Source organism: Suhomyces tanzawaensis, assembly GCF_001661415.1.
Source record: "Suhomyces tanzawaensis NRRL Y-17324 unplaced genomic scaffold CANTAscaffold_2, whole genome shotgun sequence".
NCBI classification, from domain to species: domain Eukaryota; kingdom Fungi; phylum Ascomycota; class Pichiomycetes; order Serinales; family Debaryomycetaceae; genus Suhomyces; species Suhomyces tanzawaensis.
In genome coordinates this window covers 1,761,190-1,777,387 of record NW_017963637.1, presented here as the reverse complement: position 1 = coordinate 1,777,387, position 16,198 = coordinate 1,761,190, and the positions used below count along the sequence as shown (strand labels likewise).

Sequence of the window (16,198 nt, the reverse complement as noted above, 5' to 3'; positions counted from 1 at the left end):
TGCTGCCCGTTCTATGTTTAACCACGCCTAGCGTGAGTAGATCCAGAAGAATATAAGCGAAGCGCACCCTAGTCTTAGACTGTTCGAATGGAATTGTTCTAATTATTCGAATTATTCCAATTGTTTATTGTTCACGCCACTCCAGACTTCCATCCACACGAAGTTCACCGATTGGCTGGTATAACTACACGAACTGGAGCCGCATCTCCAGTTTTTCAGAATACCAGTCAGTCCAATGATAGATTCCCATTACAAATGTCCCCATAGCTAATTAATACAACACCTCCCTAGCCCAGGGTGATGGCCCACATGGCCTCCTACACTTCAATGCCACTCCCGTGTGATGAGCCACCAGGAAATCCATGCCTAGATGGGAATCGGGTTCCGCTATCTCCAGGCGAAATTTGTGTGCGATAATATGCCACATGGTCACCTGGTCGCCAAGTGGCCTTGGTGTGTGACCGTTGTAGGGCCCGTTGGAGCCGTCCACGGCGATATCGGTGGCCATTGAGGGGACACTTTTGATGCACCGTAATCCAGCTGTTTATGAGTATTGTGGAGTGTCTGAAGCCAGCTCCATCTCGGAGATCAGACACCAGACACAGATCAGACAATGCGTCCCAGACAATGCGATTGTTCAGACAGTTTCGCAACAGGCCGGCTGGGCATTTCATGCCTTCGGCCCCTTCGAAACTTGCCTGACCTTGCCGTAAGCAATACCTCTCCACCCCACACCCGTATCCTTCTCTCCGTAGCCTTCGCCAGCGACCGTTAGCCAGAAGTGGCCCCTGCCCCTGACCTTCGTGTCCTGCACATAGTCCGTGTCGCGAAAGTCGTCATCTCGCACGCCCACCCCACGACATTGTATCTAACAAAAAAATCATCTCATCTCATCACTACACCTCCAGCGATGATCAGAAGACAGGCCAGAGAAAGAAGAGAGTATCTCTACAGAAAGTCCCTCGAACTCAAAGAGTCTAACCTCTTGGAAAAGAGACAGCAGTTGAAGGCAGCTTTGGCTTCCGGAAAGCCGTTGTCCAAAGAGCTTGCCGAAGATGCCCAGCTCCAGAAAGACTTCATCTTCGACGAAAGTGAACAGGTGGAGATCGACGACGAATACTCTGCTTTGAGCGGAATAAGCGACCCTAAAGTGATCATAACGACCTCGCGTGATCCGTCGGTCAAATTGTTGCAGTTTTCCAAAGAAATCAAGCTCATGTTCCCAAATTCACTCAAGTTGAACAGAGGTAACTACATCATACCCGAATTGGTCAAGTCATGTACCCGTGTCCAAATCACCGACATGATCCTTTTGCACGAGCATAGAGGTGTACCCACCTCGATCACAGTGTCCCATTTTCCCCACGGTCCAACCGCAGTTTTCACATTACACAACGTCAAGCTTAGACACGATTTGCCCAATATCGGTAACATATCGGAAAGCTATCCTCATCTTATATTCGAAAACTTCAACACAACTTTGGGTAAGAGAGTCGAAAAAATATTGAAGCATTTGTTCCCTCCAGGAGTCAAGAAAGACAGCTCTAGAGTCATAACATTCGTCAATAACGACGACTACATTTCCGTAAGACACCATGTATATGTCAGAACCAAGGACAGCGTGGAAATCAGTGAGATTGGGCCAAGATTCGAAATGAGACTTTATGAAATCAAGTTAGGATTACCTGATAACAAGGATGCCGACGTTGAATGGCAATTGAGAAGATTTATAAGAACTGCCAACAGAAAGAACTACTTGTGAGCTAGAGGAGCACCCACACTGTCCTCAAGGTCTCCTTCTAAGGAGCATTTCCAGACCCTCCAATGTCATGCCTAGTCCATGACATCTCCATGATACAAAATCCCTTGCGGCTTTCATTTTCCTGGCATCTCCACACACAAGACATATCCATATAGCTTGCATCTTCTAGACATAGCGGTTTGCCTTTCTTATCATATATCAGTCACAAGTTTCACGTGGACAGGCTGAGATTATATAGCGTGAAATTTCTAGGATAATCGAATGACATCAATTACAAAATGGAGAAATGTAGATTTTCACAAATAGTTTGCTGGGGTCACAAATTCGTAATATCAACGTGATTATTGCACAAACAAAATATTTGGTGAAGTAAAATAGTCCTTATGAGCATTTAGATTTTACAAAGCATGTCTTTTTTAGGAAAGCGGTAGCGTACCAATTCCCTGAATACAATAGTTAACTGAAATTCGTGAAAAACTTTGAATTACTCGGCAATACAACCAACCAGTTGGGATATTAACGTCCTGGGTATCAAAATAAGGTTAGCAAGTTGTTGAGTAGATAGTTCCTTGTGATATTTGTTTTTATTGGTCCGATTAGTTATGATAGAATCTACGAAGAATATCTTGAAATTATTGCAAAAAAGTTGCAGATGTGAAAAATTGATAATCACACAAAATCCCCTATTCTTCAACTAAAACCGGACTACACCACTGTTTCTACCCACCATATTATGGTGGCTTTGCAATGAATTGAAATAATTAAAACTATTAAAAAACTAATAAATTAAATTAAATAATGCCCGACAATTATCTTGGAGAATACATTTCAGTCTGTGGGGCTTCGCTTGGTTCCTGAGGTCCGATATGGTCGCTGCCACGATGACTAGAAAAATCTGCACCCCTTTGACTATCTCTTCTGGAATGTCTGATGTCAAGATGATTCCCTAAATTATTATCACTGTTACGACGCAGAAAATTAGCATTACCACTAGCGCTACTCCAATTGAAAGCAGATCCCCTTCTGATGAAGTTGCCTCCACTTTCGAAAGCACTTTTGACTCTGGTCAAGATATTATCATCAGCGTTGTGCTCAAAAGTACTGTTTCTGCCAATGGTCATTGCACGTTCCATCGTGGCATTATTCCTAATTGCGTGGTTTTCTTGAACCCTATCTCTTCTTTGCATATGATCATCAGGAAGCATAATGGCTCTATCCAATGAGTATGGCAAACCTCTATGCCTTCCTCTGATCATCATGGCAATGATGACTAGCTTCGAGATAGTCGAAAATTGACTCGATAAGGACGCATCCACTCCAGGGTATCCAAGAGACAAACCCACAGTACCATAGGCGCTGATGATTTCAAACATAACACTGAACACAGAGAACCTGTAATTGTTCTTATCCAATTTGCCGGTTTCACAAATACAGATGATGAAGAGTCCCAAAAAGATAAACCATAAATCAAAAGATAATTGATTTCTCAAATGTGTTCCCACAAAGGTTTTTGGTTTTTTATCAAGATCTTCATCACTATTGGACTCGTCTTTGAGGTAAATACCTAAAGACTGTTCCTCGTAGACATTTGTTCTCCTGATAGAGATAGCCAAGGGTAACACAGAAATATACATCATAATCATATAACTGACTTGCACTGCCGGGTGTAATTCACTCAAATCCACAACTGAAAATCCAGCAGTTCTAGTACTGAACGCTTGGAATAAACCTTGCAAAACACGGTAGCCCACTGGTGTGCTTAGTAACGCCTCATTCTTGAGATCTAAGACTATGAATAAAACCAAATCGACGGCATTCAAAACAACTAAAATGAAAAACAACCACCAAGTGGGGACAGAAGGAAATAATAATGTGAAACAACGTCTTGGATGGTCCAAAAGAAATCCCAAAGACTCTTTGTACAAAGATAAAGGCTTTGCAAATTTGAAGAGGATCCATATGATAAACCTCAAGAAGACAGGGAACCCTGTGTTTCCAATAACCACGAAAAAGGCTACCACAATCATAACATAGGTTGATCTGTTAAATGAAATCATTGAATCAGCAGTTACAGTAAGACCCAAGTCATTGAAGGAAGAAGCAGCCGAGAAGAATGCCCACCAGGTGGGAGAGACTCCTTGATCTCTGAGGATGGCCATGTACTGTGGTTTGTGCAAAACCCAAGCCAATAGTAACACCATGGCTAGGATGTGGAATCCAATGTAATAGCACAAGAGAATCTTGATCAACAATTTAACAGCTCTGTACTCCACACCTCCAAGTTCTTCTTTTTGTTCTTCACTAAGGTGAACGAAGGTAGAGTTTCTTCCTACTGTTGGAACCCAAGATAAGTAGTTTGTGCTCATGCACTTGCTCAAATCCGGGCCATCATAGTCGAGGTCATCCTCTTCATCGTCATCATCCACTCTGGTGTCGCTCGTCTCACCATAACTTCTGGAATTGAGCCCAGAAGAGGAAGCTATCTTCTTGAGCTTTCTGTTCACCTTACTCTTGATGGACCTGGGTTTTGTACGTGTTCTGTCGATCGTAGGAGTGTGAAAGACAGTGGATCTTGGGTTAGGATTATCAGCTGTATTTGATCTTTTACCGATAGGCAAGTCATGAGGTGACAAATGAGACCGACTCTTCTTTACACGATGTTCTCCGGCTTCATCCTCATCCTCATCTTCGTCATCGTCACCATCAAAGTCATCTTCGTCTCCTTCATCATCACCATAGTCTTCATCATCCATTGTGTTCTGGTTCGTTTCCGAATCAATCGAAACATCGTCATCGTCGAACACGGCTTGCTCGAAAGAGTCGCCCGTGTTGTTTCTGGAAATTGATTTGTTGCCTGACATTGTTCTTCTGAGTTTCCGCTTCCAAGGATTTCCCACTCTTTTGGAGCCGACGGCCTTCCATTTTTTGGGGGAAATGAGATTGTTGGAGCTTCTTCTTCGATTTCTTCTGGTGAAAATGGGCTGCTTGTCGTCATTTTCGATTTCGTTGGGCGATTTGATAATGAGAACGTCATCATCATCGTTGTTTGTTCTTGTGTACTTATCGTGGACATCATTGGAGAATTGAATGGTGGAGTTTGGGTTTTTGTGGTTGTCACGAAGCATGGCAATCGACCTATACATATCTTCTGGATCGATCTCCTTTTCTCGTACTCCACGTTTTTTGGGAGGCTGTGGCAAGTTACCAAACCGGATATTATCAGAGGTGTGGGCGGCTTCGTTGGCGGGGGAGAGTTCAGCTCTTGCGTCCACCTCACTGTCGGAGGGTTCGCTCATATGGACCACCTTGGGCTCATCGTGCCTGACCGACAGAGACGACTGGGGCGAGTCCACATTGATATTGATGCCGTCCTCACCCTTGTCGATGTTTTCAAGGGGAATTCCCTGCTCAGGGTTGTTGGAGAAACCCAAGCCTCTGTTGTTGGCAGTGTTCAAGTAGGTGGAGTCAATCGACTTGGAACGAGCAGCAGCAAGGGTGGCAGAACGTCTCATCTTGAAGTCGAGCACTGAACGCTCCTTGATGTTGTCGAAGTGGCGCTCGAACCAGTACAACCGCAAGAAGAGCAATGAGCCGTGTATGAAGATAGGGGTGGTCATCCACGTGAACACGTAGATGGCGATTTGCTGGTAGAGCTTCAAGGTGTTGGTGTCGACGGTGTTTAAGCCTGCCTGGGTCGCTGCACCGCCTGAGAAGAAGAGGGTGTCCACATAGCTGATGTTGCGGTAGGGAAAGATGATGAACGAGCCCAAGAACACCATGGTGAAGATGTACACGTAGTGGGCGGCTCTGAAGTTGGGGATAAGGACTCGTGCGTACGGATGGATGGCAGACCCCACACGGTGGATGCCGTTCCTAATCTGGGTGCCTAGGGCATGTTCCCTTCGAAAGCGCAGGTATTTGGCGTAGAGTTCCTTGAGGCTCATGTTATATCATAGCGGGTAAACGACGTTTCCACAATGGCAGTAAGGATGTTGGCGGGAGGCGGGAATTGGCCAGGCGCAGGGGATGTGTGGATGTTGGAAGTGGGAAGATGCTGGCGATGCACGGACGCTGGGCGTGGCGGTAGAGGTGTTGGAGAGATCTTCGGACGTCTGGCTACCTTAACGATGACTGGGGATATGGAAATTGTTTATGCTATGTGCAGGAGGATTTTGGCGAGAAGATGGCTAGCAGTGAACGGCTGTGGGCCGTGCGAGGCGAGTGGGTGCTGTCAGGATCAGCGTGATACGACGGAGAGGAAGCTGTGGGTGCGGAGATATTGAGATATTCCAGCTGCAATATGGAGTGGTCTTAGCGAAATACGGAGAGATTTCAATTGTAAGTAGCAGATCTGGCTAATTGATCCCAGGTCAATACCACAGATTTCAGCTTAAAACGACAGATCTCAGTCAACACGGCAGAGATCCAAGGATAATGCCTCGATTTCAGTTGCACCACTACAGGGCCTGATCAATGCATCCGGGGCGATTTCAACTCAGGACCATCTCAGTGAATACGAAGGAGAGATTTCACCTGCAGTTGACAGATCTCAGCTCAAGATTTCAGCTGCAACAGCACTGACAGCACCGACAGTTATCTGACTGCAAAATACGCCACACAGTAGCGCCGTAGAGCACCTGCTTGTGGACTATGACCCGTGGAGTCTTGGCTGGCCAGAGCTCGCTTGGCCCTCCCTTGTGGATATTATTACGATGCAGGTAACAAGCACAAAGCACGAGCAGATGAGAGAAACGGCAGAAACGAGAATTACAGAAGTGGATGTAGGGACCAAATGGGTCATAAAGGGTCTGTTTTAGGCTGGCTTCTGCTGAGGCACAGATGAGCTGAACAGGTTCGCTGGCGTAGATGCTCCCAGAATCCACCCTAGTGGCCCTTTGGCGGAGTTTCCAGTATTATGGGCCATGGCGACGTAGGAGCATCTACTTCACCCTAGTTGCACCCATTAGTGTCGTGTGCGCCCGGTTCTGACTCCTTCGCCATGGCTCATCGCATCGCCCGCCTTAGCGGGTTCACCCAGGAAACGGGAGATGGATCTGGTTCGTTCGGTGCCCCAGAGGCGCCAGAGACCCTGGAAAAGGCCCTCATGGACCTTCCAGCGAGCCTGCCGTCCTGATAGTGTTTTCCCGAAGCTCTGGGGCCTCCTGGTGCCGTTTTACCCTGGAGTCTCTTCTTAGGCCTCGCGCAATATAGGTGATGTCATGGTCGTGCAATGAGCTCACGTGTGCAGGCGTTGAAAAATTTTCGGTGGTTTCTGACTATAAAAGAGAAGGCATCTGGCCCCCACAGCGTAGTCTGCTTATTTTATCTTCTCTCTCTCTCTCAAGCATCAATTCCCCAATACGCTAGTCTTTGGTTTGACGTCCTTCCCCCGACTTTGAGTAAGTGTTGTTGATGACTTGAGAGGCTGTAGACCTCGCGGCTTCGGCCATAATGACACCAGGGCTGGCAGGAGCTGCTGATAAGCTGAATGCTACTGAGCACCTGGATGAGCAGACTGAGTGGAACACCTTGATGAGCAGATGGTGTGCTGTTGCTGAATGCAGGATCATCGTGCGATGAGCTGAGATTTTCAGATACTATTTCAGTGCATTCACGTTCTCCCACCAGGTTCACATCAGGTTCCCCCAGCCAGATCTCCAGTCCTGCCACCGCTTTGCCCCCTACCCCTTCCATACTAACCTCAGATCCGTTTTACCCCCCATAAAACAAGACATGGCCCAATTATCCGCTCCAATCACTCCTCCTATGGAGTCCACCGGCGACCTCATGATGACCCTCGAGACCCAGGACGGCATCGCCTTGCAGGGCTACTCGTTTGGTGCACCTGTTGCTGCTGCCGGTGAGGTGGTGTTCCAGACCGGTATGGTAGGCTACCCCGAGTCTATCACCGATCCTTCGTACGAGGGCCAGATCTTGGTCATCACCTACCCTTTGGTCGGTAACTACGGTGTCCCCGACAGACAGTTGCTCGACGACGACTACTCGCCTGCGTTGCCCAAGTACTTCGAGTCCTCTAAAATCCATATTGCTGGTTTGGTGGTCGCCCACTATACTGAGGAATACTCGCACTATTTAGCCAAATCGTCTTTGGGAAAATGGTTGCAAGAACACAACATTCCCGCCATCTACGGAGTGGACACCCGTGCCTTGACCAAGCGGTTGAGAGACAACGGGTCCACTCTTGGTAGATTGGCGTTGCAGAAGCTGCTGGTCGCTGCAGACACCATTTTGGCGTCGCAGGGCGACTGGAAGCAGCACTTCGAGATCCCCCAATGGGATGACCCCAACGTCAAGAACTTGGTGGCCAAGGTGTCTACCAGCAAGCCGGTGTTGTACACTCCCAAGGAAGGCGCCAAGTTGGGCAAGAACGGAAAACCCATCAGAATTGTCGCTGTCGACGTGGGTATGAAGTACAACCAGATCCGTTGTTTCGTCAGACGTGGTGTCGAGTTGTTAGTGGTCCCATGGGACTACGACTACACCACCGAGGAGTACGACGGGTTGTTCATCTCCAACGGTCCCGGTGACCCCTCGGTCATGACCGAAACCGTGGCCAGATTGGCCAAGGCTTTGGACGAGGCCAAGACCCCCATCTTCGGTATCTGTTTGGGCCACCAGTTGATGGCCAGAGCCACTGGTGCCACCACCATGAAGTTGAAGTTCGGTAACCGTGGCCACAACATCCCTTGTACCTCCACCATCTCGGGCAGATGTTACATCACCTCGCAAAACCACGGTTATGCAGTGGACACCAACACCTTGGCCGCTGGCTGGAAGGAATTGTTCGTCAACGCCAACGACGGCTCCAACGAAGGTATCTACCACGAGACCAAGCCATTCTTCTCGGTGCAATTCCACCCAGAGTCTACCCCTGGTCCAAGAGACACCGAGTTCTTGTTTGATGTGTTCATCAACTCTGTGGTCGAGTTCAACCAATCTGCGGTTTTCAAGCAGGTCGCTTTCCCCGGTGGCTTGATCGAAGACAACAGAGCTGCCCACCCCAGAGTCGACGTCAAGAAGGTTTTGGTCTTGGGTTCCGGTGGTTTGTCCATTGGTCAAGCCGGTGAGTTCGATTACTCCGGTTCCCAGGCCATCAAGGCGTTGAAGGAAGAAGGTATCTACACCATCTTGATCAACCCCAACATCGCCACTATCCAAACCTCTAAGGGTTTGGCCGACAAGGTCTACTTCTTGCCTGTCACCCCAGAATTTGTCAGAAAGGTCATCAAGCACGAACGTCCAGACGGTATCTACTGTACCTTCGGTGGTCAAACTGCCTTGTCCGTTGGTATCAGTCTTAAGGACGAGTTCGAGAGCTTGGGTGTCAAGGTCTTGGGTACTCCAATCGAGACCGTCATCACCACTGAAGACAGAGAATTGTTTGCCAACGCTATGGAAGAAATTGGTGAAAAGTGTGCTATGTCCGAAGCTGTCAACACTGTTGACGAAGCCATCAATGCTGCCAACAACATTGGTTACCCATTGATTATCAGAGCTGCCTTTGCTTTGGGTGGTTTAGGTTCAGGTTTCGCTGACAACGAAGAAGAATTGGTTGCCTTGTGTAACAAGGCGTTCGCCACTTCTCCACAAGTCTTGGTTGAAAGATCCATGAAGGGCTGGAAGGAAGTTGAATACGAAGTCGTCAGAGATTGTTTCGACAACTGTATCACTGTTTGTAACATGGAAAACTTCGATCCCTTGGGTATCCACACTGGTGACTCCATTGTGGTCGCTCCATCCCAAACCTTGTCCGATGAAGACTACAACATGTTGAGAACCACTGCCGTCAATGTCATCAGACACTTGGGTGTTGTTGGTGAGTGTAACATTCAGTACGCCTTGAACCCATTCTCCAAGGAATACTGTATTATTGAAGTCAACGCCAGATTGTCCAGATCTTCCGCTTTGGCCTCCAAGGCTACCGGTTATCCATTGGCCTACACTGCTGCCAAGTTGGGTTTGAACATTCCATTGAACGAGATCAAGAACTCGGTCACCAGATCTACCTGTGCTTGTTTCGAACCATCTTTGGATTACGTTGTTGTCAAGATCCCAAGATGGGACTTGAAAAAGTTCACCAGAGTTTCCTCCTTATTGTCTTCCTCTATGAAGTCTGTTGGTGAAGTTATGTCTATTGGTAGAACTTTCGAAGAAGCCATCCAAAAAGCCATTAGATCTACCGACTACCAAAACCTTGGTTTCAACAAGACCTCCGCCTTGATGTCCATTGACATTGACAGCGAATTGCAAACTCCATCTGACCAAAGATTGTTTGCCATTGCCAACGCCTTGTCCGACGGGTACTCTGTCGAAAAGGTCTGGAAGTTGACCAACATTGACAAATGGTTTTTGAACAAGCTTGACGGTTTGATCAAGTTTGGTAACAAGATCGCCTCTTTTGGTACCAAGGAAAACATTCCTGTCAACATCCTCAAGCAAGCTAAGCAATTGGGTTTTGAAGATCGTCAAATCGCTAAGTTTGTCAACTCCAACGAAGTCGCCATCAGAAGATTGCGTAAGGAAGCCGGTATTATTCCATTTGTCAAGCAAATCGATACTGTTGCTGCTGAATTCCCTGCCTTCACCAACTACCTTTACATCACTTACAACGCTGACTCTTCCGATGTCAAGTTTGACGAGCACGGTGTTATTGTGTTAGGTTCTGGTGTCTACCGTATTGGTTCTTCGGTCGAGTTCGATTGGTGTGCTGTCAGAGCCATTAGAACCTTGAGAGAAAACAAGTTCAAGACCATTATGATCAACTACAACCCTGAAACCGTGTCTACCGATTACGATGAGGCCGACAGATTGTACTTTGAAACCATCAACTTGGAAAGAGTCTTGGATATCTACGACTTGGAACAATCCTCCGGTGTGATCATCTCTATGGGTGGTCAAACCTCCAACAACATCGCTTTGAACTTGCACCGTCAAAACGTCAAGATTTTGGGTACTTCTCCCGAAATGATTGACAGTGCTGAAAACAGATACAAGTTCTCCAGAATGTTGGACAGAATTGGTGTCGATCAACCTGCTTGGAAGGAGTTGACTTCGATTGAAGAAGCTGAAGAATTCGCAGCCAAGGTCACCTACCCAGTTTTGGTCCGTCCATCGTACGTGTTGTCCGGTGCTGCCATGAACACTGTCTACTCCAGAGATGACTTGGCTTCTTACTTGACCCAGGCCGTCGATGTCTCTCCAGACTACCCTGTGGTTATCACCAAGTACATTGAACAAGCCAAGGAAATTGAAATGGATGCCGTTGCTAAGGATGGTAAGATGATCATGCACGTTGTTTCTGAGCACGTTGAAAACGCCGGTGTCCACTCTGGTGATGCCACTTTGATTGTTCCTCCCCAAGATTTGGACCCAGAAACCGTCAACAGAATTGTGGAAGCCACCGCCAAGATCGGTAAGGCTTTGGACATCACTGGTCCTTACAATATTCAGTTCATTGCTAAGGACAACGACATCAAGGTTATCGAGTGTAATGTCCGTGCCTCAAGATCTTTCCCATTCATCTCCAAGGTAGTTGGTACTGACTTGATTGAAATGGCCACTAAAGCCATTATGGATATTCCTCTTACTCCTTACCCTGGTGAGAAGTTGCCTCAAGACTACTGTGCCGTCAAGGTTCCTCAGTTCTCTTTCTCCAGATTGGCTGGTGCTGACCCAGTTTTGGGTGTTGAGATGGCCTCTACTGGTGAGGTTGCTACCTTCGGTAGAAACAAGTATGAAGCATACTTGAAGTCGTTGATCTCTACTGGTTTCAAGTTGCCAAAGAAGAACATTTTGTTCTCCATTGGTTCCTACAAGGAAAAGCAAGAGCTCTTGCCATCCATCTCCAAGTTGCACGAGTTGGGCTACAACCTCTTCGCTACTGCTGGTACTGCTGATTTCATCAAGGAACACGGTATTCCTGTCCACTACTTAGAAGTTTTGAGCAAGGAAGAAGACCAAAAGTCTGAATACTCTTTGACTCAGCATTTGGCTAACAACTTGATTGACTTGTACGTCAACTTGCCATCTTCCAACAGATTCCGTCGTCCTGCTTCTTACATGTCCAAGGGTTACGAGTCTCGTCGTATGGCGGTTGACTACTCTGTTCCTTTGGTCACCAACGTTAAGTGTGCTAAGTTATTGGTTGAAGCTTTGGCCAGAAACATCTCGTTGGAAGTCAGCAACATTGATGCTCAAACCTCCCACAAGACCACTACCCTCCCTGGATTGATCAACATCACCTCGTTCATTCCTTCCTTGGATGACTTCGAAGCCTCCACCAAGGCTTCCTTGGCTGCTGGTTTCACCTTCAATGCCTTCTTGCCTCAAACCTTGTCTGGAACCACCATCAACGACTTCGACTCCTTGGTCCAAGCCATTGACTCGGCTTCTGCTGGTGCTTACACCGACTACTCGTTCTCCATTGCCGGTTCCGACTCCAACGCTGTTGGTGTTCTTGAAGCCAACGAGAATGCTGGTGCCTTGTTCTTGCCTTTCAACGACTTGGCTAATTCCAAGGTTTCTGCCATCTCCTCTCACTTTGCTTCTTGGCCAGAAAATAAGCCAATCTTGACCGACGCCAAAACCACCGACTTGGCCTCCGTGTTGTTGTTGGCTTCCTTGCACAACAGATCTATCCACATTACTGGTGTTTCTTCCAAGGAAGATTTGGACTTGATCAGAATGGCCAAGGACAAGAAGTTGCAGGTCACCTGTGACGTTTCTGTCTACTCATTGTTCTTGTCCAAGGATGAGTTCAACTTGCCTTTCTTGCCATCTAAGGAAGACCAATTGGAATTGTGGGCCAACTTGGAAGATGTCGATGCCTTCTCTGTTGGAGTCTTGCCATACTTGATTGCCAAGGCTTTGAACAAGAACATTGTTCCTGGCTTGGGNTTCATGGAGGCCTTACCATTGTTGTTGACTGCCGTTAAGGATGGTAAGCTTACCCTTGAAGACATTACCGCTAAGTTCCACGACAACCCAGCTAAGATCTTCGGTATTCCAAAGCAAGATGCCACTGTTGAAATCGACTTAGACAGAGTCGTCCGTAGCAAGGACAGCCCTATCTCCTCGATCTTCAGTGCCTTGAAGTTGCAAGGATCTATTGAGAGAGTGTCTTTCCATGGTGAAACTGCCTGTTTGGACGGTTCCATCTTGGCCAAGTCTGCTTCTGGCAACAACGAAGTTGTCTCCAGAAACAAGTTTGTCTCGAACATTCCACAATCTCCAACTCTCAACAGAAAGAACAGAATGTCCTTCTCTTCTGATGTTCGTCGTCCTTCTTTCACCAAGGAACCTGCTCAAACTCAAGCTGAATTTGAAAAGTTGGGTTCCAAATTGGTTAGTCAACCTCCAGTCAACTTGAGTGAAGGTGACGCTTTGGAAAACTACATTAGAAAGCACAACAGCTTCCTTAGAAACTCAGTCTTATCTGTGAACGACTTCAGCAGATCTGACTTGCATGCTTTGTTCACCGTTGCCCAAGAAATGAGATTGTCCGTTGAAAGACAAGGTGTCTTGGACTTGTTGAAGGGTAGAGTTTTGGCCACCATGTTCTATGAGCCATCCACCAGAACTTCATCTTCATTCGACGCTGCCATGCAAAGATTGGGTGGTAGAGTTATCTCCATCGATTCTCACTCCTCTTCAGTTAAGAAGGGTGAGACCTTGCAAGATACCGTTAGATCTATGGCTTGTTACTCAGATGCTATTGTCTTGAGACATCCATCTGAGGAATCCGCTGACATTGCTGCTAAGTACTCTCCAATCCCAATTATTAACGGTGGTAACGGCAGCAAGGAACACCCAACCCAGGCCTTATTGGACTTGTTCACCATTAGAGAAGAATTGGGTACTGTGAACGGTATTACTGTTACCTTCATGGGTGACTTGAAGTACGGCAGACCAGTCCACTCCTTGTGCAAGTTGTTACGTCATTACCAGGTCAGAATCCAATTGGTTTCTCCAAAGGAATTGCAATTGCCTGAAGAAATCAAGGAGGAATTGAAGGCCAACGGTATGTTGGTGGCCGAAAGCGAAGTATTGACCGAAGACTTGATTGCCAGATCCGACGTCTTGTACTGTACCAGAGTCCAAGAAGAAAGATTTGAGGACAAGGCTCAATACCAGAGATTGAAGGACACCTACATCGTCGACAACAAGATCTTGCACCACGCTAAGCAACACATGTGTGTCATGCACCCATTGCCAAGAGTCAACGAAATCCGTGAAGAAGTTGATTTCGACCAAAGAGCCGCTTATTTCAGACAAATGAGATACGGTTTGTTTGTTAGAATGGCCTTGTTGGCCATGGTTATTGGTGTTGACTTCTAGATGGCAAGCATGAAGTGCCTGGCTCTGCTGGCTCAGTTTATTTGATTAGTTCAATTGGGGAATTGACTATCGTTTTTATAGTTTGCTATTCTTGGGTACTGTTCATAGAGTCTGCCTAACCTTTTCGGGGGAATATGGTTGGAATGACTGTTAACCTAATATAAATTTGTTTGAATTATTGTAGAAGAAAGCTTTTCTCAGCTGGTAAACTAGTGCTGAAGGATCTGATTGTTCGATTGATAGTTCATACACTCAACGCATATGAAGTAGCAAGATTCATAAGTCAAACTAGATTGGCCATTTGAAGGTGGAATTACTTCTTGAATCTTCTCACATTTGTGACATTATAAGCAATATTGGAGATACAGGAATACAGTACTGGAGAGGATAAATTATTCTTCCAAAAGGCAGTTCTGGTGAAAAATCCTTGGGGTTCTGTTTCATATTATTACATATATTAGGTTATTTAAGTGAAGTATAGTTGCTGGCATGCCGGCACGTCATAATGGATTGTTCTATGTCGACTTGATGAACATATTCGCCTCGTCCGATTGGTCGTGATTGTTAGGATGCTTATACTTGTGTCTACGATCTTGCTCACGTCGACTGGGGTCATCATCATCCACCACGTCATTTGCATTCATCAAAGCCCTTGCAATTTCAATCTCGTCGCCTCCATTGTTATGGTCGAACGCACTCACTTCCGGATCAACAGGAATCTCGTTTGAGTTATCTCTGTGCTTGTCGCCATTGTTGGAACCTTCAGCGCTATCTTGATAATCGTGATGATCGTATTCATTGGGATAGTCGTAGTTAGAGTCTTCGGCAACAGCTGCAGCCGCCGCCGCCGCATAGCTTTGATGGTGATGGCTATTATTCCTATGACCATGCGAATCTTGGTGACGATGCTGCAGTTGGTGNTCTTCTTGTGCTTGCTCGACCACTGCAATGAGCCCTGCATCCAAGCTTGACAAGTCATGTCCTAGTATGCTGTCGTCATGTCTGTTGGGTGGGATATTGTGCAATTGCGCGGCTGCTACCATAGCCTCCATTTCTTCATTAGTTCTGGGCCTGATGATGTTGCGTCCGTTTTGATTGATAGGTTGCGAACTGAATGGCTTGTTGCCTCTATGTCTCGATGTATTCCCAGCGACCACTTTCTTTGGTGCAGTCAGTCTCTTCACAATAGGCAAGTCTCTGGCTTGGTCTCTGCACTCCACACAGTTCTTGACTGCCTGAGCAACCGTATCCTTGATTCTTGTCCAGTGATACTTCTCAGTCACCACCGCAGTGGTCTTATTTATACCTCCATGGTTGGCCATATGCACTTCTGTGCATATTTGCAACTGCCTGGCTGGATCGCTGATGACTTCTCTGCCCTTAAGCATTAATTTTCCATTTTCCAATCTATAGTGTGATGCCGATGATCTCAACCGAGATTTCTCCTGTCTGTCTGCCATGGCTGGATATCTTCCTGTCTCCAAGTAGAATTTAATTTTGTCAAATCTATAAGCTCCAACAGCCGGGTCGGAGGCATTCACTAGTTCTCTGCCATACATGATGGCATCCACGGCGAGATCATGTCCCTTCAAAATTCCTGCGGACTTGACTCTTCCTACCCTTTTGAAGTTGAGGGACTCCCAGATTCTTCTAGCAGCAACATTCGTCTCGAAAACGAGATTAAATACCGAATAGGTGTATCCTAGTCTTGGGGCCCACTGCAAGTAGCAGTCTGTGAGTGTTCTGCCGATTCCCTTGCCTCTGATACCAGCATTAACCAAGAAGTTTGCGGTACAGATATGCGAGCATCTTCCAGGATAGTTGGGCTTGATATAGAACGTACCCAAACACTCCTTTTCCCACTGCCTGGACCCTTCCAAGCTGGGCGAGTCGCCCAACACCATCACTGCCGCGAATGCGCTGAACCAATAGCTCTGGAACTGTTCAATATGGAGGGTATCGAAGAAGGCACAGGTATCGCCTCGCTCGATCTCCATGTTGAACTCGTCACATAGAAACGCCAAAAGGCCTGGGGGAAGTTCGTTTGGTGAGTGGATGGGATAGATGGTTGCGGTGGTC

The 16,198-nt window shown here is 46.8% G+C and overlaps 3 protein-coding genes across 3 annotated transcripts; 2 read left to right on the top strand and 1 right to left on the bottom strand.

Annotated features, from left to right (window-relative positions):
• Nucleotides 1–910: 910 nt before the first annotated feature.
• Nucleotides 911–1,762, top strand: IMP4 (snoRNA-binding rRNA-processing protein; the record flags this gene model as incomplete). Its single annotated transcript, XM_020209502.1, has 1 exon — nucleotides 911–1,762. One exon carries the CDS (start codon nucleotides 911–913, stop codon nucleotides 1,760–1,762), a length of 852 nt encoding a protein of 283 aa, XP_020066363.1.
• Nucleotides 1,763–2,562: 800 nt separating this feature from the next.
• Nucleotides 2,563–5,881, bottom strand: TRK1 (Trk1p). The gene has a single exon (XM_020207427.1). The coding sequence runs from the start codon at nucleotides 5,704–5,706 to the stop codon at nucleotides 2,572–2,574; it is 3,135 nt and encodes a 1,044-aa protein (XP_020066362.1). The 5' UTR covers nucleotides 5,707–5,881; the 3' UTR covers nucleotides 2,563–2,571.
• Nucleotides 5,882–7,495: 1,614 nt separating this feature from the next.
• Nucleotides 7,496–14,119, top strand: URA2 (bifunctional carbamoylphosphate synthetase/aspartate transcarbamylase; the record flags this gene model as incomplete). The annotated part of the gene is made up of 1 exon (XM_020211531.1): nucleotides 7,496–14,119. One exon carries the CDS (start codon nucleotides 7,496–7,498, stop codon nucleotides 14,117–14,119), a length of 6,624 nt encoding a protein of 2,207 aa, XP_020066361.1.
• Nucleotides 14,120–16,198: the final 2,079 nt, after the last annotated feature.